Source organism: Pundamilia nyererei, unplaced genomic scaffold, assembly GCF_000239375.1.
Source record: "Pundamilia nyererei isolate P.nyererei 1_Seehausen unplaced genomic scaffold, PunNye1.0 scaffold00059, whole genome shotgun sequence".
Classification (NCBI taxonomy): domain Eukaryota; kingdom Metazoa; phylum Chordata; class Actinopteri; order Cichliformes; family Cichlidae; genus Pundamilia; species Pundamilia nyererei.
Genome location: NW_005187460.1, coordinates 1,530,888 through 1,554,533, shown reverse-complemented (window position 1 = coordinate 1,554,533; position 23,646 = coordinate 1,530,888). Strand labels below are relative to the sequence as shown.

At 41.8% G+C, this 23,646-nt stretch overlaps 2 protein-coding genes across 3 annotated transcripts; one reads left to right on the top strand and one right to left on the bottom strand.

The window, feature by feature from the left end:
- The first annotated feature begins 811 nt into the window (after window positions 1-811).
- gga3b (golgi associated, gamma adaptin ear containing, ARF binding protein 3b) lies at window positions 812-11,423 on the top strand. 2 transcript variants are annotated; one of them, XM_013911248.1, is made up of 17 exons: window positions 812-864; window positions 2,728-2,812; window positions 2,911-2,986; window positions 3,072-3,170; window positions 3,249-3,372; window positions 3,458-3,561; window positions 3,665-3,745; window positions 3,867-4,004; window positions 5,167-5,248; window positions 5,339-5,464; window positions 5,570-5,809; window positions 5,999-6,081; window positions 6,164-6,300; window positions 6,488-6,774; window positions 6,858-7,027; window positions 8,475-8,585; window positions 9,139-11,423. In XM_013911248.1, exons 1-17 carry the CDS (start codon window positions 825-827, stop codon window positions 9,247-9,249), a joined length of 2,094 nt encoding a protein of 697 aa, XP_013766702.1. In that variant the 5' UTR covers window positions 812-824; the 3' UTR covers window positions 9,250-11,423. The 2 variants fall into 2 exon arrangements, with proteins under 2 accessions (XP_013766702.1, XP_005734639.1); XM_005734582.1 differs by having other exon boundaries at window positions 5,567-5,809.
- A 54-nt stretch (window positions 11,424-11,477) lies between these two features.
- nup85 (nucleoporin 85) lies at window positions 11,478-18,498 on the bottom strand. The gene is made up of 19 exons (XM_005734580.1): window positions 18,319-18,498; window positions 17,842-17,932; window positions 16,587-16,743; window positions 16,374-16,444; window positions 16,166-16,209; window positions 15,847-15,916; window positions 15,636-15,757; window positions 15,350-15,484; window positions 14,708-14,830; window positions 14,470-14,601; window positions 14,090-14,196; window positions 13,891-13,974; window positions 13,657-13,722; window positions 13,306-13,457; window positions 13,085-13,202; window positions 12,763-12,863; window positions 12,233-12,384; window positions 11,873-11,974; window positions 11,478-11,671 (listed from the first exon to the last, which is right to left on the bottom strand). Exons 1-19 carry the CDS (start codon window positions 18,349-18,351, stop codon window positions 11,573-11,575), a joined length of 1,959 nt encoding a protein of 652 aa, XP_005734637.1. The 5' UTR covers window positions 18,352-18,498; the 3' UTR covers window positions 11,478-11,572.
- Window positions 18,499-23,646: the final 5,148 nt, after the last annotated feature.

Below are 23,646 nucleotides of genomic sequence, written 5' to 3'. Positions count from 1 at the left end.
TTCCTGTTCTTAGCTGACAGAGATGGCAGCCGGTGTGGACTTCTGCAGCTGGAGCTCATCTGCTTCACCTCTCTTCCTCATTCTGATGGTCAGCTTGAACTTGAGCCGGTCGTCTTGACCATGTCTAAATGAACTCAGTTGGTGCCATGTAATTGGCTGAATAGATATTTTGTTAACGAGCAGCTGAACAGGTGTACCTAAAAACAACCGGCCGACGTATATTTGCTGATTTGTTTTATAAATAATATAAAATAATAAGTGAAAACATGCAGATATTAATTACATGTGGGATCCATTTATCATTATTTTCAAAACGATAAGATAATCTGTTGATAAAGAAGAAAACTGTCAATTCTGTCTTAATAAAAATAAAATGTGCTAAACATTACACCCTTCACCTCTTTGGGGGACTGGTTTAAATGTAATAGCACAGCTAGTTAGTTTAATTTGTAGTCACTCAAATTATATTAATGTATAAATAACGTACAACTCGAAACCGCCTGCTAATGTGTGCGTGTTAGTAAAAGGGTTGTTTTTCTTTTACCTCGGCGTCCAAGGTTTTAATAATCCTGAGATGGAAGCAGCCATCTTGAAAGTGTGAGCGTCGGTTAGGACCCCGGGTTAGTAGTCTCGCAGGTGCCTTTGGAATAAATAAAAAAAAGCTCCTTTCTGAAAATTCTCATTTTACATTTTTAGTGCCAAAATTGAAGAACTATATATTTTAAAATTAGATTTTGTCTTTTTGTGAAATTCATTCCGACAATATTTTTTTTCTTCGGACTCTCGCGCACACGCCGGTGACATCACGCGATGTTTGTAGTGCTATGGCGTACCAGGAAGGGGAGTCGCTTGAATCTTGGCTCAGTGAGTTATTAATCCCATTTTTATTAATTAAATAGCATGGCTGATTAGCTAGACGTGTTGCTCCGCTGTGATGGAGGAGAAAATCAGCGTGTGCAGAAGCTGTCAGCGCCTCGCCGAAAGCGTCTTTCCTGCAGTTTGAGCAGAGATCCAGGCTGCCAGCCCAGTCCAATCACTGTCTGCATGTTTAGCTGAATGGGTGGAGAGCTGTAATAAACACAAGTCTTTGCCAGTGACAGATCAGTGCGTGCAGTGATTGTGCAGAGGCGCGGAGCTCCGCGGATAGTTACCCCTCGCTGTACAGCTTGAGCGCAGCTTTCATGGCAGAAACAGATGGGTGTGGGAGATGAATGCACAACACTGGAAACTGTGGACAATGCATCTGTTATTACACAGGGGAGGAGTTGTAACAGTCACTGCATTGTCGGGGTCAGCACACGGGACTCACCTGTGTGTATATAGTTAATGTATATACATACATGTGTGTGTGTGTGTGTGTGTATATATATGTAAGAAATGTTGTTTTGTTTTGTTTTTTTGGCTTTTGAGATTTGGATTCTGCAAACATTTAAATAGAATGTATTGTGAAGATTAAACCAGGTAACCCAGGTTACTCAATAAGTTTGTTTACCCAAGACAGGGTTGAGTCAGTGTGTGCTGTATGTGGATGACTGGAAATCTGAGGTGGTGGATAAAGGACTGAATAAACTAAAAGGATCAGCCACGTCTTTTGACAATCTGCAGAGTAAACATTGCAGAGAAGGAAGCAAGGGGTTTGAGCCCTCAAAGCTTATCACATTTCAGATTTCTCTTAGTAATTAGCCACAGAAACTTAAGGACCCCCAACCCCAAATGTGAATGATAAATATTTATTGATAATGAAGCAGTGAGCAAGGCCTCAGGCTTGGACTGGAGGAGGCTTTCACTGTGGATTGATGCCAGATACCTTTAGACTGGTTAAGGGTGGGGTGGGGCAGGATAACAAGGGCAAACAGGTGTGTGGCGCAAGTAGTTATTTATAGACGCGTGACCAGGAGGGGAGTGTTTGGGGTTGTTTATGTACAGGTCTGTGTTTTTAGTTTCAGTCTTTAAAAACTTGGTTGTAGAGAAAGAATAAGGAGGCGATGGTGTAGATGCTTGTGGGATGTCTGTGAGTCTGTTGACTTCAAGTGTTGTGTTTGTGTGTCTCGCATATTACCACATAAAAACAGATTAATATTAAATACATCAAATATAAAACTAGGGACACAGTGGTTGTGAATTCTGTGTTGATACTGATGTTTAAATGAACATTTTGGCCAATAACAAATCCTGATATTTATGTTGATTTTTTTTTTGTTTTATGTTATTATTTGTTTTGTTTTTTTTGGTTCAGAGCTTTTCTTTTTTCCCTCATCATCACAATGGTTCAGACTAAATTCTGTGTATACAAAGTATTCAGCTGATTAGTCTTAATAATAATACATCACTGATGCCCACTATCAACAGTCCGATAATATCAGATTCTTTAGAAATATTGGTCAGAGAGGATAATTAATGCAGAACTCCTTTTTAGCCTGCTTGTTCTGACTTTGTAAGCAGGATTTTTTTACTTGGAGTGAGTAAATGTCAAGCTTTATGTTATATGCAGTTTTCTGATCCAATTTCTGTTTTATTAATATAACGCAAAATCACAACTACAGTGGCCTCCAGGCGTACAATAATACAAAGAAAACCCCAACAATCAGGCAATCCCCTTTGAGCAAGCACATGGTGACAGTGGGAAGGAAAAACTCCCTTTTCACAGGAAGGAACCCATCAGATTCACTGAAGAAGATGCTACTTAAAGGCATATGTTTAGTTGGTGCAATGGTCTTTCTCTTACAGATAAAGCCACCCATCCAACAAACCGGCAAGAGGATTGGGAGTACATCATTGGCTTCTGTGATCAGATCAACAAGGAACTGGAAGGGTAACGTCTAATGCATTTTAATTTTTTTCAACTAGCACAGGAATATATTTATGGATTTATTTTTTCTTTCCGGGCTCTCTTTTTTTTTTTTTTTGCAGTCCCCAGATAGCCGTAACACTGCTCGTACACAAAATCCACTCTCCGCAAGAATGGGAAGCACTTCAAGCTCTGACAGTAAGAAATGCTGCACAGAACCGTCAGCAAGCACATTTTTTACAAACTGCTAAACCAACCATTCACATAAATGTCGTGTGGGCAGGTGCTGGAGGCGTGTATGAAGAACTGCGGCAGACGGTTTCACAATGAAGTCGGAAAATATAGATTTTTGAATGAGCTGATTAAAGTTGTTTCTCCAAAGGTGGGTCGTCTTCAGGTAGGTTTCGTGCTGATAAAACACGTGCTGAGTGGCTAATGAGTCATTGCTTTGTATTTCCAGTACATGGGCGACAGTGCACCTGAGAAGGTGAAATTGAAGATTGTTGAAATGCTGTACAGCTGGACCGTCGCTTTTCCCAGTGAAACCAAGATCGGTGAAGCCTACCAGACGCTGAAGAGACAGGGTATGTGTGGATGTGGATCAGTCAGATTAGCATAAAGGATATAAAGACACATCTTCCTCAGTCCTGTCCTTGCTCTCTTTGACAGGCCTTGTGGCACATGACCCAGAGTTACCGCTGGATAGGACTCTGATCCCTTCTCCTCCAACGCGACCTAAACATCCTGTGTTTGACAACGAGGACATGGGCAAGGTGAGAGATTGCCTCATCCTATTGAAATCATTTGTTTTAGTGTAAATATACTCCGTATACTTATATTATTACAACAAGCAGACTGATGTCTGTGTCTGTGTAGCTGCTTGCTGAGCTTCTCCGGAGTAAAAACCCAGAAGATCTTCAGGAAGCCAACAGATTAATCAAAAACATGGTGAAAGAGGTGAGACATGTCAGACCCTTGTGAATGAGACTATTTACCGCAGCCATTGAGTTCTTTTTCAAATGCACTTTGCACTATTTTTCTGATGTAAAACCCTTTATTGGGTTTTATATTTTGCCAGGATGAGGCACGGGTGCAGAAGGTTACAAAGCGAATTCACACACTGGAGGAGGTGAACATCAACGTCAAGCTACTGACCGAGATGCTGTCCCACTACAATAAAGACAGTTCCACTGACTCAGACAAGGAGATTATTAAGGTGTGCGTCCATGCCATAGACTGTATATAACAGATGGAGGTGACCACTGCGATGTAACCCACTGGCTTGTGAGCTGCCTTTTTGAGATTGATTTTAGTCACCAAAAGTGGCCATAACTGGACAAGATGGTGCAGCTTTGAGTTATCAGCTAGCTAGGTTTGTTCGGAAACTACATCGATAGACTGCGAGATGAATCGCACAGACACAGTCACGTGCTAATTATTGCAAATGAAATAATATCGTCATTTAAAAAATGGAAGCTCATTCTTGTTGGACTGTATGAGTACATTTAACCGAATGGATAGCTATGCAATGCTATACTGAATTAAAATGCTCAAAAACGCACAAACACCATAAACACAGCAGACACTTCCAGTTCAGTCATGTGATTTAGCTCAGCAAGGAGCTAACAACTAAAGCCTGCTGTGTTGATGACCCACCTGTCATTCAAATGATGGTGGATGGGTGATGATTCGGGCTTGTTTTGCAGCCACAAGGCACCTTGCAGTCATTTTGCCCATGAACCTTTCTGTTTACCAAAGTATTCTGGACACAGTTGGGAGGCCATCCGTCTGACAGCTGAAGCTTGGCTTAAATTGGGTCATGCAGTAGAACAATGACCCCAAGCACAGCAGCACATGTACAACAACAATGTCTAAAGTTGTTGTGAAGGGGGAAAATGACCTACAGGACCCATGCACGTTTTTTTTTTTCTACTGAAAAATTTGAAATTTTAACCTCATATTTGGAACCAGCCTCAAGTGGCCATTTAAGGAACTGCAGTTTTTGGCACTCTGTGTGGAAATTGCTGGTTGGTCCCTGCAGGGGGAAAAAGCACACATACAATTCAACAGGATCATCTTCTTTATTCTTTACTCAACAATCAGAAAATGGAAAAAGTTGGAACAGATATTTTCAATTCAGTATTTAAAGGCACAGATAAAGAAATTCATATTTTGCACTCCAGTAATTTGTTTTATCATTTCATTGTGGGTTGAATGCACCGCGTTTTTTTTTAACAAATATAGTTTGAACCTGATGTTTTCATTTGATATTTTCCAATTCTTTAATGTCTGCCAAGTTTCTAACAGCAGCAGTACACAGCAGCTGGTGTCACATCTGCACGCTAACCGTACAGCACGTCCTTTGTGTCACCTCTCAGGAGCTCTACGAGCGCTGTGACAAGCTGAGACGAGCTGCTTTCAAAATGGCCACTGAGACGGAGGACAATGACACCAGTTTAGGTTTGTCACATTGGTCTCGGTTTGACTGAGCGAGCCCTGTCTTCACTTTTTGTGCGTAAAATCTATAACCACTGACCTTCGACTCCTCAGGTGACATCCTCCAGGCCAGCGATGACCTCTCCAGAGTCATCAACGCCTATAAGAAGATTGTTGAGGGGCAACCAATCAACGGCGACAGTGAAGAACCTCTATCGACAGCTGGTCACAGCGAGAGCGGTCAGAGTTTTTTGTTTTTTGTTTTTTTTTTGCTAAAAACTTGATTGCCCTTTTGTATCTAATACATCTGCTGCATTCTCCTTTCATGTCTGTGTCGCTCAGCAGAAACCACAGATACACTGATCGACCTCGCCGGCCTTGATGTTCCGAGCCCTCCACAGCCTGCTGCTCCACCACCCCAGCCCTCACATCCTGTCGCTGCTGATCTCACAGTGATCCCCATCCCCGTCCTGCCTCCTCCCCCCAAACGCCTCGCTGGCAGTCAGGGCAGCAGCCCGAGTCATCCCCCTGCCATCAAGGCCTCCACTGCACTCTCTCTCCTGGATGATGAGCTACTGTCTCTTGGTAGAGCATCCCCAACGTGTCTCATTGAATTAAAGGAGCAGTTTGACAGTTTTGGAAATGTGCTTTTATTGTGTTTTAGTGAAGCGCTAAATGAGAAAACCATCTAACGAGTCATGTTTTTGTTGTATCTTATGAGAGATAAAGAAAAAAAAGTCTTGTATGATGACAAATGCCTGCATCATCTCCCAGGACTGAATGACCCTCCTACCTCTCAGAGCAGCCAATCAAAACCAAAGCTGGATGAAATCTCCAACCAGTGGAGTTCCTTGCAGGTACTCTAGGATAACTAACTGCAGATATGTAGTCAGTGTGTAACAGTGTGTAAATTATCTTTCCTCCTCCTGTCCTCCACAGGCCCCAGCAACAAGTGTTGGTATGTTTGGCAGCATAGCTTGTTCAGGTCCAGTGGTGCCACCAGCTGAGCCAGCTGTCACCCACAGTCTACAGAACCTGCAGGATCTGGCCATGATGGGCTTTTCAGATCACAAGAGGTGATCTATTCATGTTTTTCCGTCCACTGTTTATTTGAAACCTGTATTTTAAATTCTCAAAGTAGCAAGGTTTCTGCAATTCTGTCTCGTAAAGCACTAATCTGAGGATATTTTGGCATAAATATCCGATACTTTCCAAGAACAGCATTGTGAGGTCTTATTGGCATTTATTAAATGGGATTTTCAGTTTATCCAACCAGACGACGGCCAGAGGAACCAGCTTTGGAGTGCCTGCAGCAGCACCGCCCCTCGTACCTGTGCAGGGCTCGCCCTCTTCAGCGGCTCTTCTCCAAGGACCCTTGCCTGGCTCCCCAGCCTTGTCCCATGTGAAGGCTCACAGCTTCGACTCAGCTCCAGGAAGTCCGCTGTTCTGCTCTCTGTCCCCTTGCCACCCTCCACTCCAGGGCAGCCCGGCTAGAGCCAATGAAATCTCCCTGAGCAACGTACACGTCCCTCTGGAGGCCATCAGACCGAGTAAGAGACAAAGACAGGGCTCAGCACCTGAGAGGGTAGTTAATGGCTGCCTCTGCTTGACTGGCTATTCTCTGTGTCTTCAGGTAAAGTCTTACCTGTGACTGCATATGACAAGGATGGCGTTCGCATGCTGCTCAACTTTGCTTCTGACTGTCCCCCTGGGCGGCCTGACGTGTTGGTAATGGTGGTGTCGATGCTTAATACAGCACCTCTGCCTGTTCACAATGTGGTCCTACAAGCTGCTGTGCCCAAGGTAAAGACATTAACACATCTGTTCTTTCGTTGTGGGCATCACCTAGTGTTTGCTTTTGATTGGCTCCTACATTGTGACCTATCACCTACTCATTTCCTGAGCGATAACTGGAACAGTCTCTCTTTAGATCTCTTGAAATGTTTTGTCTTATCCTCCAACCACAGGATTCATACGTAAGTCAGTGCTGATTTTGGCTTTAAAGTACTTTTTATGGATGTTTTCATTCCTTCTATTATTTTTGTACTATTCAAGATATTTGTGATGAGTAGAGGTTTGATTGAAATCCAAAGTGACAGTTTAGCTCTATCAGATTACTTCATTTTCCATATGCTGAAATGTTATTGGATGATTGGATGTTTCTTGTCCAATAACACCTTCTAAAAATGTTTAACACAGCTTTAAAACCTTTCCAAGAACACACCCCAGTCAGCCAATAATCTTAAAACTAACTACCTAATGTTGTGAATGTCTTCCTTCTGCCGTTAAAATAGCTCTGACCCACTGGTGCATAGACAGTTCCTCAACTAGCAACAGGTCAGTGCCTTTAGCTCTTTGTTCGTGGCAGTTTTTGCACTGTGTCAGGGTGCATTGTCCAGCTGGGGGGGAACGCTGATGGAGGGAATGTCTTTGCCATAGAGGGGCGTTCTCGGTCTGTTTCTCAAGCTTCACTGCAGAGTATTGCATTATTGCAGATCGATAGACTGTTTGGGGACACTGAGCCGATTTACAGATTAGTCTCTACCCTCACCTGTAGTCACAAGCTTTGGATGTTGACAGAAAGAATAAATTATGCAGAACAAGCAGCAGAAATGAGCTTTCTCTCATTTCTGTGACTGGGTGAAGGGTGACTGGCCTCTCCCTTGGAGACAGAGTGAGGAGTACAATGATTCTGAAGGGACTGAAAGTAGAGCTGCTAGTCTTCTGCTTCAAAAGGAGACAATTGAGGCGGTTTGAGCATTTGACGAGGATGCTCCTGGGCACCTCCTGGCTGAGGTGTTCTGGGCATGTCTGACTGGGAAGCACTGGAGACCTTGATGCACATGATGAAGAGATTACACCTCTCTGGTGTCCTGGGAATGCCTTGGTGTTCCGCTGGATGAGCACTGCTTAGGCTGCTGCTTCCCTGCAAAAGTGATGGATGGATGGATGGATGGATGGACTATTTTAACTGAAAGAAACTTTAATTGTTCACTAATCCACAATGTCTTAAGTTCATCTTTCACTTGCGATATCTGTTGCTCAGTCTCTTTCCTTAAGTCATCTTTCACGATGGATAATCAGTTCCATTCCTCTTTATCTAAGTTCATGCAAAGCTGATATGAGGCTTCAACAGTCTTCATAGTGTAAAATGTCCCTTTGCCACTTACAGCAACAAAAAGAAGAACTGTGAATCCTCTAATAAAGGCGTAAACGAACAGCGTTGACTCTTCCTTTTTTCTTCCACCAGTCGATGAAGCTGAAGCTGCAGCCCCCGTCGGGAACAGAGCTGGCACCCTTTAACCCCATTCTACCTCCAGCCTCCATTACTCAGATCATGCTGCTGGCCAATCCAGCAAAGGTAGATTACATAATAACACTTCCAGCGGCAACAATATACAAACAATACATAAACTATGTGGACAAAAGTGTTGGACTACGCCGTTTTATCTTTGAATTTAGGTGTTTTAAGCAGTTTTTTTTTTACAAGTTGGTTATTCTAAATTTCAGTGTGGTGCTGTGATGGGTGTGAGCACTGCAACAAGTCAGTTTCTGTTCCAGCATGACTATGCCCCAGTGTACAAAACAAAGTGCATACAGGATCTGTTTGGTGATTGGCCAGCGGAGAATCCTGCCCCCTGAACCCCTTTGGGATGAAGAGCAAAGATTGCCAGACAACATCATTGTCTCGCATCACAGATACTCCAAAATCCTGTACAAAGTCTTCCCCTAAGAGTGGAAGCTGTTATAACTGCAAATCTATGCCTATGGATTTGGAATGGGATGCCATAAAAGCTCCTGTACCTCTAACGTATAGGTAGCCCAACACTTTTGTCCAAATAGTGCATTTTCAGAGCTGCCAATCCTTCTGCGGGAGTGTGTATAATTTGCATGTTCTTTGCTTGTCCTCGCAGGATAAGGTGCGTCTGCGCTACAAGCTGGCTTTCACTCTCGGAGACCGCCCATGCAACGAGGTTGGAGAGGTTGACCAGTTTCCCCCTCCAGAGATGTGGGGTCATCTATAGCAGCGGTGGAGACCGGCTGCTCAGCAGGGACAGGCTGGTTCATACTCCATGAAGGGGTGTGAGTGTGCGCATGTGTGTGTGTTCATATCCATCCCAGAGAGACCGGAGGGGGAACGTTTGTTATATTCTTCACTTCAGCTTTACATTCCTTACAATAGTTCATGTTTTGGACGTTGTTATTGCTGAGATGACAACGTCCATCTCAGCAATAACAACAGCAATCACTAAAAGTTTTATTGATGATTGATGCAGCGCTTGCAGATAGCTAACATAGCAAAGATAGACACTGGTATGTAAGGCCTTGGTGCTTATAGGCTATTGACAGATATTTTAATGCATTTTCCCTAAGGGGAAATGGTTTGAAACTGCAATGAATAATGCATTAGAGACTTAAAATGTTGGGTTGATCACAAAAATATTTTAAAAGAAAATAACCTTGAAGTTAGCAGAGCCTGCGCTGCAGATGTGCTTCTATTTATTCGTGTTGCTGAACATTTATACTTGAATATATCCTGAGAGTTGAAGATTAGGCTGACATGAAGGATTCAGTCAGATATCATTGCTGCAGAAAGAGAAGAGGGGCGTGTGTTTTGGATTATTCTATGGATGGATTTTGGATATGTGTGAGTAAATTGTGTTGCTAATGTAGCCCTCTGCTAGGTTATGAAGGAAACGTTGTGCAGCAGGACTTAGATGGTAATGTGTAATTGCAGAAATGCAGTTAGGAGTCCAACACTGGTTTTATTTCATGTTTTCATTTTTAAGATAAATGATTCTCAGTTAGTGGTTGTCCATAGTTTGGTTTTGTATTATTAAACATGTTTACGCTCCTCCTACCAGGCTCAGTATTGGGAGTATTTCTGTCGTAGTTATTTTCTGTTCCTGGTACGACAGTGGATCGTTAAACCCAACAAATGTGAACTGAACCAACCTGAATCTGAATCCAGAACGAAGCAGATTATTATCCAGTATGCAGCAGTGGGATGGAGGGAAACTGTACTCGGTCCTCTCCGACCCCTTTCACTTTCTGCACACCGAAGATGTGGATAAATTTATATTTGTTTAGTGATCCACGCTGAGATCCCGTTAAGCCGTCATCAGATTCAATAGGAAGAATCTGTGAACTGTCATCTACAGACCTCTTGGCAGATCTGCCGGCTTTAAAACTTGGACTTTGCTACAAAAAAGGTCCTGCAGCCACCTCAGCCTGTTTTGCAATCGATAAGTTTACATTCTTTAAGTTATCTCAAAATTTCAATGTAATAACTCAAACTGCTGAAATTTAAACAAACTTCCGTAATATTTGGATGAAGTCACTTTTCTTTCAGGCCTGCTTCACACAGGGTAGAGCAGATAATCTTGCTCTGTGGACTGTAACCTGTGCATAGAGTGATTTACCAAATGCAATTTGGCAACTACAGTCTGTCAAGTGTTGATAGTGAAGAGTGACATTCGTGTTGCTGCTGTAACATGTTTGATAGATGGTCGTCCATATGACAGGTTCACTAATCTGGGCTGAGGTATTACCAGGTTCTGTTAGTGGTCTTTGGGTTCACGGCCATCTTCCTTCCCAAATTGTCATGTGGGCGGAGCTATTTCAAAACAGAATCCAGGTTGTTTCAGTTTTTCTTGTTTTACAGTAACCCAGGCCAGTATTATCCAGGGACATCTTAAAGCTTTAAATATTTTTATACCCAGAATAAGAATTATGTTTTATCAAAGACTTCAGCTTTTTTTTTTTTCTGGCACGCAGTCTAAGTTTTCGGACCTTACATACCCTCTAAAACATACATTTAGACAATGTTTGATCCATTCATATTCCCACATCTCAACATAAAAAGGACCAACCAACCTACAATTCAAAGCGCTACAATGAAGGCGCTGAATACTTGAGTTCATGATTTTATTCATTTAAAATGAACTCGGAACATTCAGGGGTCTGAACGCTTTGACTTCACTGCGCCCCATCTCTGATAGTCCTCTATTCATCATACTGGATGTACAGAAGTGTGTTTACTGTACATAGCATCTAATGTAATGTACCTGCTGTTTGGTGTATGACAACTTCTGTGAAAATGTGACTTGTAGATTTGGGGAGAGTGTTAGGACTGTATATATAAAGGTATGATGTGTCATTTCTTTGCTGCATGAAAAAAATAAAGAGTCTTCATGGATGTTTGATGTTCTGAAGTCATTTTGCTTGACAAACCATCTCCAAAAAGATCAGATTTCAATGAGTATCATGAAGTGTTTTATTATCAAAGAGCACACTGTGATTAATGATTCTTTAATATATACAGTACAAAAATGCAAAGTCAAACTTTTATATTTCCACCGTTCCCTCTTTGACTATCGCTTGAGCCAGATTCCTGGCCAGAGCGAGTCTCAGGAGCTCCACTTTGGTCACCTCTACGTCTTCCTCCTGCAACGACAAAAACACTCAAATAAAAAGATGAAGCAATCTAGTAAGACTTCCAGAGTGACATCTGCCTACATGTCATCTTAAAATTAAAACAGTGGTGATAGCAGCACCAAATATTAAACATGTGGTTAGAAGCAGCTATTAGAGAGCTTTTAGTCTGATTGTGTGGGAGGGAATAAGGCCATGTGAGGACATGCATACCTGCATAGGCCTGTCTGTGCTGGATGCAGTGATGTTCAGGGAGGAGGTGAGCTCCTCTAAACAGAACATCAGCTCATAGGTTTGATCTGCTGTGAAGATCACCTGAGAAGAAGAAATCACTGTTGTTGTAGGGCAGCAACAACTGATTCAGACGTACAACTCTGGTTACACCATAATTAGGACATCAAAGTTTATGTTGTTCAGTTTAAATCCGCACCAGTTTGGGGGACACTGTAGTTTATTGTGGTGGTATCATGCAGACTGCAGTAGAAAATATCTCGGTCGTACATTTCAGTATCAGATTTCTTGTAATTATCACACTAATTTTGTCCAAAACTGGACTTGTTGCTGGTGACTAACCTCTTTCTGCTCCAGCAGTGGCAGAGCATCGGTCAGCAGAGTCATCCAGAAGCTTTGTGGAGCAATCTTTGCAGTCATCAGGGAGAGGAGCAGCTTTGCTGCCTCCCTGAAACGCTTCTCTCCGTACAGCTTGTGGAACTCGCGGTACTTTCCTGAGAAAGAACATAAAGCAGAGTTTTCACACTCAGATGTGCTCAAATTATCCAGGAGGTTTTGTGCATGTTCCTCCTCAGTTCACAAACAGCAATAATCTATAGGAACGTATTTTATCTGTGTTTATCTCATATTTTTACTGATTTTTCAGTAGTAAAACGCACCATGGCATGCTGTTGCACTAAACAACAGGCCAGCTTTATTTAGACGTCTGTGTGCGCATTTATGTGTCCGAGACTCATGTGAACTGAAGCTGGTCTGACTGAATGTCCCGTCACTTCATGTGTCGACTGAACTTGTGAGAATGACGCAGTGGCTGAGTCACAAGTGGGGCGGTGCTACTAGTCCTCCAGTAAGTGTGTGTTCCCCGAGCATACCGAGAAAAGTCAGCCTGTCGCTGAGGAGCATCGCCGGGCCCAAGTTATCAATCAGGTCCAGATCAGAGAAGGTCCCTTTGGCACAGTAATCCTGTAGGAACCTAAAACACAAGTATACACATAAACACACCACAGAACCCATAACACAAACATTCAGAGGGCAGAAGGGTTTGTTGCTGTTTGATGGTATAGGAACATGTTCACAGTGGAAGCAGTAATAAACAGGAAGAGACCACACTTCCTGCTAAGGCCAATAGGGAGGGGGAGGGGGGGGGGAGTAACAGTATCTGGGATCTTTACAATTATAATGAAAGAAACTAACCTCTCTGAAATCAGGGTGGCAAATGCAGCATCTTTGGCTCTTATACTCCATGAGAGAGCAGAGCCCAGCCTATTGTTCCTCAGAGCCCGCATAGCCATGATCTTACAAATACTCCGTACTGCATAAACACACGAAAAAAAAAATGTTTTAGGTCTCTCCTGCACTGGAAAAACAAAAACAGCCCCATCTTTGTTTCTAAGAGTTAAGAAGCAACATGTTACCTTGTTCTGACATTTGCCTCTGCTCACAAACCCTCAGCACCTTGAGAGCTTTACGCTCCGTCTCTAAAGGGACGCGCTCTATCTGAAGCTCCAGGTAGACACGACCAAACTCTGGACAGTGATCAAAGTAATCCACAGCCAACTGCCAAAGGCTAAACACAGAAAAACATGCTCAATCATGACAGTGATAACCTACACTTCAGCTTACCCTGTACTAGGTCAATTAGAGGAAATGATTGTTTAACTAGATTAACAGGATAAAAATAACTGTTCTGGGAGCCAAATTAGTGTAAATCTAAACAAAAGCAAATATATTATACATCATTACACTGAACCTTGGGATGAGCGTACCTGTGATGAGTGAAGAGACCAGAAGCATATTCTAGAAGGAGAAACTCTCTCAAGTTGGAGCCAAAGCTACACACACACACACACACACACACACACACACACACACACACACACACACACACACACACACACACACACACACACACACACACACTGTGGTAAATATTGGCTAATGAAGTGTACAACCAAATTAAAAGGTAAACAAGTTCAAAAACAGACAATCGGCATCCTTACTGGAGATTATGAGACTGCAGGAGTTTGCAATGATCCAACAAATCTGTCAAATGGGCCACGAACCACCAGTTGTTGAGAGCAATGCTAAAAGGAAACAATTAAGGTAGTTTATGAACCACCCCACATTGTATGCTGCATGTAACACACACATACACATACGGCAGGATGCAAAAAAAAAAAAAAAAAAAAGTTGTCTTACCTGCACTCCTTGATGACTTGATGGATGTCAAACTCAAAGGCAGCAAGTAAGATGTTGTCCAGGGGCTCTGGGACGCTCCTCGAGTCCAGAAACATCGTCATGCACGACTGCAGTGCGCACACATACAAACAAGATACACAAACAATAAATCAGGGGCTGCTGTACATTTTTTACAATCAAATTTCAAACTGTAAATCATAGAGCCACATGAACTGGTTGAAATTTGCGACAGACGATGTAACACGCAAATATTTAAAAAAAATTATTCTACCACAGTATTTACAGGATATCTGACAAGGTTTTTAAAAAAAATGCAATACTTTTTAAGACTAAACCAGCAGTGATTCTAAAATGCTGAATGATGTGAGAATATGGTATACCTGAGCATAATAATGCAACTCTGTGAGTTTCACTGTGGGGTGGCAGAAGAGAAGTCTCGTGACCAGAAAGTGATACCAGGTACCCAGCAGCTCCTTGTGATCCAGCAAAGTGTCTTCATCTCCCAGAAGGATCTAAGGTGAAATGGGGTGGGGACATTTAAAATTTTTTTTTTTTAAAATAGCCTAACTGTTGCTGGATGTTTGCACTGACCCTTCAATAATGAACTTCCTCACTCACCTTGCAGATGAGCTCCAGATGTCGGTTGCTGGCGAACGAGTTGTCCTGCAGGCAGCGGTCCACGTCCTCGTGCCAGTGCCTCCACTTTACATCAAACTCCGTGAGCGTCTGAGTGCCACCAGGCTGAGGGAACATTACAGAAAATTCAGAGGTGTGAGTCAGCACGGGTCGGCTCATGCGCTCATCTTGTGTTTAGGCTGCGTTAGAGAAATCGCTGCACTGAATGAACACAAACATGTTGTACTTAATCCCTTTACTGTCTGAATGATGTAAGTGAAAGCAACAGAAACTTTAGCAAAGAAGTTTTGAACAGATTTGTGGATTTTCATTTCACCACCAGCAAAATAAAGAGGCTTAAATTCATTTTAGTCTACAGCAGCACATTTGATGTTTGATACACTTTAACTTATAGGAGACCATTTATTATCATTTTATATCATCATACTGTGTATTTGCAGCCTAGAGATAATTTCCTCTAATGTCACATCCACAGCCCATTAAGAAAACATCAAGAACCTGTGTGATTAATTTCTGATTGTAAAATTAACAGTGCACACTTTCACAATAATCCCATTTAGAAGCATGATTAAAATAATTTCAGCTATCGTTCAAAGGAAATAAACCACTGCATTTTTATCTTACATTGTAGAAGGGCATCTTGCTGAGCAAGGTATCCATCTGCTTGTACATGCTCCTGGCAGCAGGCTGTAGGTTGGCCTGTTTCACCAGCATCTGTCTGACTTCTTCCAACCTGCCCTGCAGCACATAACTCACCACCTGCACACACACACACACACACGCCATGTGATCACTCCCATCTCTCCAGAGAATTCATATCAGACAAAACACAGATGAAGAAGCAAATGCAGAACACCAACAGTGCACATGTCACTTTAAAGATGTAACTGTGCGCACATGCTCCACCTACCACGTCCCAATAGTCGCGGTGCTCGGCAGGGCTCTCACTTTGGAGCACCTCCCTGGCCTTCTCGTCCACGTCAGCCTTATGTAACCTTACCCAGTCCAGCAGGTGGAGCAACAGGGAGCCCGCTGAAAATACAGACACACCCATGTTGCACATACATTTGTTTGGGTGTTTCTCCAACCCCAAAATCCAGTCATAAGATGCGGATTCTAACCTGGAGCAGCATCGATGAACAGCACTTCACACAGATTCCAGATCAGTTCTATGGCCAAAAGAATGGACACCTTTAACAAAAAGCAGATCAGGGTCAGGATAGTGCCACTAAACAATGTAATGAAATGCATATCTGAGTAAAAAACTGAATGTGGATTCTTCCTCACTAACTGAGCATTAACGTCCCCTTTTAAATACAGGCTGTTTGATTGTGGTCATAAAACCCACAGAGCTGTGATATGCTACTCAATTAAATCATACATGCTCTGTATGTGGACTAGTCCAGGGAAAGTTATTGCCACACAAACATTAGTACTTACCTGATTTCCACACTGCGTGGCCAACTCTGTATTTTTGGTAGAAACTGCAAAAAAGAAAAGTTGTTTTCTGAGTAATCACACACCTTTCCTGTGTTTTTATTGTATAAACAAGACTATAAAATAGAAATCTGAAAAAAACTGCCAAAACTTTTATGGTTACATCAACTCAAAATTTTTGCCAAAAGAAGCATATTTTCAAAAGTATTACCTGCAACTTGCTGAAGTTCCTCCATACAAGCACGGATCACGGATCGATAATTTTTGCTGATACTAACAAATCTAAGGAGTAAGGCAGAGGTAAAATTGTAAAACATACAATGTGGGTGCTGCTTTGTGTGACTTTTGCAACTATTGTTATGCCACTGATATGCAATCCAACAATATGAACAAACAGAGGTGGGATTGCATCACGCGCCCTTACTGGGGTTTTTTACTCTTGCTAGGGAGGTCCTCTCTAATTGTCTGCAGGCCAACGAAGATGTGGTGAGACTCGTTAAAAAGCTTGCGTAAAATGGGGGAATATATGTCCTCATCTTTCCTGATCTCATGGATGAACGAGCAACCTGATCCTGAAGCACCTGAAACAAAGGCAGGAGGTGAAAGAACAACAGTAATATTATAGTTATTGTCATTGCACATATGCAACAAAATTTAAATGTCTGAAAAAGACGGCTCAAAATATGTTTACTGAAAACATATTTGCACATCTCTAAAAGTAACCATAAAAAATATAGTAAAACACATCATACAGTGCTATGGAAAATAACCCCCCCCCTTCCTGATTGCTTATTTTTGTCTATTTATCTGATCATGTCACACTTACATGATCAGATAAATAGATACATTTTAATACTAGACAAAGACAATGCTGTTTTTAAATGATTTCATTTATTAGGAGGGAAAAAAAGGTTATCCAAACCTAATTGTCCCAGGGCTAAGCATGTTTTTAATCCCGTTACCTCTTGTGTAAATCTAACATAGCATTTCATAAAAGAACATCATATAAGCAGTCATACATGGTGGTGGTAGTGTGATGGTGTGGAGCTGCTTGATGAAACCATGAATTCTAATCACTCTATGATGATTCGAAACACACAAGGAGGTCCACCTCTGAATGTCTCACAAAAACCCAAATGTAAGGTTTTGGAGTGCAATTCTAGACTTAAATCCAATTGAGATGAATTGGAAAAACCTTAAACAAGTCGTTCACACTTGAAAACCCTACAATGTGGCTGAATTAAATAAATTCTGCCAGGATGAGTGGGTCACAGCGATGTAAAAGACTTGCTGCCAGTTATCACAAATGCTTGATTGCATTACTTGCTGCCAACGGTGGCACAGCCAGTTATTAAGTTTGGGGGGCAATTACCTTTTTTAAAAAACAAACAAACAAAAACACAGGGCCAGATAGCGCTGAATACATTTTTTCTGTTAATAAATGCAACCGTCATTTAAAAATTGCTTTTTATATTTAATCTGGTCATCTTTGTTCATCAAAAATCCAAATGTTTTTGATAATATGAAACATTAAAGTGTGACAAACACACAAATTTTGAGAGCGTTTTGTCGGAGATTTTTTAGGGGTTTTCTCTACCCTTTTTTTTTTTTTAAAGTGAAAGAGATAGAGGAAAACTGTGAAAGTATACATGGTGCCTTGTACTAATTTTGAAGCATACCTGATGCTTTGTATCGTGTCTCATATACAAGAATATCACCAGGACCCCATGCAAATCCCATGTGCTTTCCATCACTGATTGCAGGGATATTCTGCAATTAAAAAAAAAATACAAACACTGTTACTACACTGAAAATAATGTGAATAACATGACGAGGGTTAAAATTAAATGATTCCGTTTCATATTTAATTCTAATATTATGTGAGAAGGTTGAGTGGTGACTGGGACATGGTCTAGCTATATTACTAACTCAAACTGTAATTAATGCTGCTAGTAATTCTAACTCATCTTCTTATAATCTTGCCACTTTTACACTTGTGACATGGCTGAGTGTGTGCCCCTTAACATTTCTTGACAACGTACAATATAAATATTCAAACGGGTCGTTGAAATAGATGTTTGCGAAAGTTAGCCTGTTAGCAAAGCCATTTAGTGGCAATAAGGAATTAAAAACACTAAGCTACAATGGCTACTTACAGTAATAGTGGGCTCAACGTCTACCTCCTCCATATGTGAACAATATCATCGACACAGAAAAGACAACAATGGGAACTTTTTTGGCTATAAACACGCCATGAACTGCAAATGTGGACCGGTACTGCTTACGCGCCTCGCTCTTTCAGTCGAAAGTACCTGCTGCGCATGCGTTAAGATATCACCGAAAGGGGTGCCCGTCTACCTGCCTGTTTTTCCGTCGGTTGAGCTTGACTCGGGATTTTGGATTTATCGCGACAAATGCAGATAACACAGCTTATCACTAACCTTATAACTGCCTGCCCGGACTCACCTACGAAAGGTCATTACCAGCATTAAGAAGCTGGGTTTGTCTTTTGCTATCCACGAACATGCTACCCCCACTAATGTCTCCACTTGAATCTGTGAAGAATCAGTGCAGCTTTGCCCTGTACTCTTACAGTTTGAGTTCGTAAAGTCCACCATTGGTTCAGTACACCTACACATCACCATCAGGCAAAACAAAAAAACAAGATGGCCACTGGTATTTAAAGGGTTAAAACGAAAAAGGAAATGGAAAAGTGCACATATCGCTCTCCCCATGCAGTGAGGATCATGTGTGGTGATGCTGACTGAACTATGCTGCACCCATGCGAGGTCAGCAGGGCGATAAGGAGCATTTACTGAGATAACCGCTTTTCTAAACCTGAAAACAAAAGGGAAAACATCGCTGTGCGCGTGCACGTGCATCTGCCTGCCTCTTTAACGCGCATTGTGACTCTCCCGCCCTTGCCCAGACTGCGCTTTCAACCTCGTGACTACTCGCTGTCCACTCAACGCTCGTTGAGGTGGACGCGCATGGGCGCGTGGCCGCGCACGTTCAGTTGCAATAGGCTAAACGGGCACGTGTACGTGCGCGTACTCGTGTTCTTTGTGTGGCAGTGTAGAGAAGCGCCAAAAGAGTGACCATGGCTGATGAAAAACCAAAGGTGAGTGTCTTCACAGTGGATTGAAATGCCAGTTTACTCCGCTTGATTTTTTTTGACACATGCGTGTGTAAAAATACGGTCATTTCCGCATGTTCCGCTGTGCCTTTTTGCAAAGTTACAAGCTGAAATTCAACTACTAGCTGTACCTACTTTGATAGACCGGAAGGTTTGTGAACGCGCATCCAATGGCGCGCGGACCTCTTTCTGCTTGATAACACACAGCCAACCAGCTGGTGTCATCCCCACTGCATGCCTCATTTCGCCAGTGTGTGTGTGTGTGTGTGTGTGTGTGTGTGTGTGTGTGTGTGTGTTTTGCGTGCTTCCATGTGTGAATGGCTTGTGCCACTGTGGGAGAGTGTACCGGTGAAAATCTGTTGGTGCCACTGAAACTCTATGAATCATCACTGTGGTGATCTCGGGCTCACGCTGAGTCTGCAGGCGAAGCGAAAAGGGGGGACTTAAGGTTTAAATTTTGTTTAAATCTGAGAAATAGTTTGTATACAGTATTGTGCAAAAGTCTTGAGCCATTCCTCAGTACTCTCTGTTTTGCCTACTCAGTGGTTATAAGCAAGTTTTCCAGGTCTTTCGTGTTTTTGCCTATTTAGAAAACACATTTCTTTAACTGACTTTTTTATGCCACAAAAGGCTTAAATTGTATTTTTGCACCAACAAAGTGATTCCCAAAGAGAGACCTAGCATATCTCAGGACTGTGTGCAGTGTGTCCTTAAATTTTAGGAAATTGGACAAGTGGAGGACAAAAAAGATTATAGACTTTAAGATGAACAGATGATCAGCATCTGAAATTCATGCCCATAAGAAATGGGAAAAATTCGGCAAAGACCTGACACAGGACCTGAGGCATGCACCTGGACGTTCAGATGATCCATGTACTGTCCTCTGAAGCCTCATCAGAAATGGCTGTCAAGAAGCCATTTTCAAGGAAGAGGAACATGAGGAGAAAAAGCTGAGGTATCAAAATTAGACAAGAACTGGAGTGATGAGTTGAGATTTATAATTTTTTGGGTTTAAATTATCTATATGTACAGAGGAAGTCAAGAGAGCGATACAGCAGTGAGTGTCTACATCCATCTGTCAAACACAGTGGAGGCTCTGTCATGGTTTCGGTCTGCATTTCAGCCAATGGTGTTGGGGATCTTGTCACAGCTGATGGAAACACAGAAAAGTACCGATTTTGATCCATCGTGTAATATCATCTGGCAAGCATCTGATTGGCAAAAGGCTCATTTTTGAGCACAGTAAGTGCTTTTACTACACTGCCAGTGCAGTAAAAGCACACCTTGGATTAAAAAAAAACAATGGGACACAATGTCAGTGATGGATTGGTCTCCCCAGAACCTGGACCTCACCATTATTGAAATAGTGTTGCATCATGTTGAAGGAGATAAGACCAAAAAGCAGTCAACATCCAAAGACGAGCTTTGAATGTCCTTCAAGAACCTTAGAGAACTGCTCAGACTACTTAAAGAAATTACAAGAAGGCTCTCCTTGGAGAGTTCAGGCTGTGTTGGAACAATAAAGTCTGGTCATATCAAACATTAATTTTCAAGCTCATACTGTATTCTCAAGTATGTTTGCATGTTTCAATAAATTGCTGCAACTATTTGCCATTATCCTAACAAAATCTAAGAAATGAGTGGTGGTTCAACACTTTTGCACAGCACTGTATATCTAAACAATTTCAAAGTATGCAAATTCGCAAAAGTCCTGGGAATTTTACACCTTTGGGCTCATCAACCTTCCTTTTATGGATGCTGACATATCTTTCTGGCAGTTACACATTGCGAAAGTGAAGTCAAACTCATAGCAGTGCTGCTTTTGTGCTGCTCAGTCTTTTCCTACTCTGTTTTGGCGATAATGACACGGCTGGGTTGATACTGACATTTGCCTGCTTTTTTCCTCCCAAAGAAAATTGATCAAGAATCAATAAAGAATTAGCACAACTGATAATGTCATGGATATTAATAAGCTCTTGCCAATATCCTCCCCTAGCCACCTGGTGAGCTGTTTAAGTCTGAATTCAGTATTTCATCACGCTACTGCAAAATTAAAAGGCCACCGGAGGCACTAAAGGGACTGAAATTACGCATGTAATAATAACAGAAAATACCGTGCAGAGCTTTCCGCCTGCAAACCTGTAACTACTGTGTTGTTCTGGTTAGTCAAAGTCATTTCTTTTCTTCCTTCACTGTGTTTCTATCTGTGCTTCTATCCCTCAGGAATCAGTGAAGACAGAAAACAATGAACACATAAACCTGAAGGTAGCGGGTCAGGATGGATCTGTAGTGCAGTTCAAGATCAAAAGACACACACCGCTCATCAAACTCATGAAGGCCTACTGCGAGAGACAGGTGATTATGGCCCTGAGGCATTACACTAACACTGATCATTTCCTGAGTGGGCATAGATCTTTATAAGCTGAGTGTAGCTACAGTTAAATAGACTTCTTGTTATTTTCTGTTCTCACCACATGAGGGGAACTCGACTTGAAGTATTATTTCCCCAGAAATATCTGTCGAGTGTTCCTCTGTACACCTCTGCTGCTAATCATATATACACTTGATGTAATTGATAGTTAGCTGTTGGATTGTATTCTAAATAACATGTTTAGATGTTATTAACAATAATCCTGCTTTCTTTTAATTGACCTTTTTCCTGCATCGCTGCACACCATTTACAAAAAGACACGGGTGTATAAAATTACATCTACTGGGAGAGTTGCCTACCCTCTGTGGAGCAAGGCTTGCAAGTGCTTACAGGTTATGCTGTTTTAACATCATAAGGAAATCATTACTGGAGTTACTTAATGTTTTAGAGGCCAGACTTTGAAGTTTGCACACAGTTAATCGTGTTTTACAACCGAATAGGATACAATTAAACCATTTACTTTCAATTCTTTGACACTTTTCACACATGCATGTAATGACTGCAGATTATATGTTTGTATTCTAGATGCCAAAACAAGCAGTTATGCCAGGGCATCTTAAAAATCCCATTTACCATAAAATATATGCAGGCATTTTAAAAAGGTTTTCATAGGACTCTGTGCGATCCTCTGGAAAACTAAGTACACCTTTACTACTTCAATAGGGATCAAGGGGACAAGTAGCAGCCAGGTGTTACTAATCAACTTGTATTTGATTAACTGATTATCAGCGCGTGTGAGCACCTCTATACAAGCAGAAATTTGTAGGTTGTAGATCTGGAGTATTCAGCTGTGTGGTAACACAATGCCACAATCGCAGAAGTGGATCTACAGGCAAGTTCAGGTCAAGGTCAAACCTTGCAGTCCTGAGAGAAATAGCAAAATGACCCAAGAGCCTCAGTTAGGATGTTAAATGTTAGAAAAAGACTGAACAAGTGTGACTTGTTTGGAAGGGTTACCAGGTTCTAAAAAGAACAACGCAGCACAGCTTCAATTTGCAAAGTTGCTTCTGCACAAACAACAAGACATGTAGAACAATGTCCTTTGGACAGAGGAGAGCAAAGAAGAGGTTTTTGGCCGTAATGAACAGAGACGTTTGGTGAGAACCGAACACAGCATATCGGTACAAACACCTCATACCAACTATTAAGCACGGAGGTGGAGGGGTCATGATTTGGGTTTGTTTTTAAGCCACAGAGCCACAGGCCGTTTGTCTGACAGCTAAAGCTTGGCCAAAATTAAATCCCGCAACAGGACAGTGATCCCAAGCACGTCAGCAACTGTACAACAGAATGACTGAAAAAGAAAAGACTCAAGGTGTTGCAATGACCCACTCAAAGTCCAGACCTCAGCCTGGTTTAAATGCTGTGGCAGGATAAACAAATGCTTGCAAGCCTCAGTCACCTGGTAAATACTGATAAAAGTTATACAGAATATGATTTAGTTGGTTCTACAAGCTTGAATCATGGGGTGTTCTTATTAGTTAAATCGAATATTCCACTTGTTTGTAGATATTTACTGTTAGGCCAAATGTATGTGTGTTGGACAGAGAACATACTTAGCTGTCCTCGAGTCTCAAATACTTTAATCACATTTAACAGACACATCACGTGCTAAACGATCCGTCCGTCCATCCATCCATCAGACAGTAACTCATCACGGCTGTTGTTTCACTTTTCCTTGAAAAAGTTTCCGTTGCAGTTCTTCTCTTCCTCCTCAAATGCAGTTAGGGTCTACAGCTTTAATGCAAATACCTACTTGATAGCATAGCTTTAACGTTTTACGTGGTTCTTGCATCCTTTAAATGAACCTCCCTTATCGTCATCTGTGATTTCACAGTAATCGCAGAAGACATCTAATCTTTTCCTCCTGCTGTTATGGATTAGCTCAGATTTTAAGCTGTTCTCTGCCAAGCTACT

What these genes read in the sequence shown, in the direction of transcription:
- gga3b (XM_005734582.1), top strand. Translation starts at nt 825, where the DNA reads ATGGCGTACCAGGAAGGGGAGTCGCTTGAATCTTGGCTCA. An exon ending in TTAAAGTTGTTTCTCCAAAG is followed by an intron (nt 3,171 to 3,248) that starts GTGGGTCGTCTT and finishes TTGTATTTCCAG; the next exon opens with TACATGGGCGACAGTGCACC. An exon ending in TGCTGGCCAATCCAGCAAAG is followed by an intron (nt 8,586 to 9,138) that starts GTAGATTACATA and finishes TTGTCCTCGCAG; the next exon opens with GATAAGGTGCGTCTGCGCTA.
- nup85 (XM_005734580.1), bottom strand. Translation starts at nt 18,351, where the DNA reads ATGGAGGAGGTAGACGTTGAGCCCACTATTACT. An exon ending in ACGTTGAGCCCACTATTACT is followed by an intron (nt 17,933 to 18,318) that starts GTAAGTAGCCAT and finishes TTTTAATTGCAG; the next exon opens with AATATCCCTGCAATCAGTGA. An exon ending in ACCGCGACTATTGGGACGTG is followed by an intron (nt 15,485 to 15,635) that starts GTAGGTGGAGCA and finishes GTGTGTGTGCAG; the next exon opens with GTGGTGAGTTATGTGCTGCA.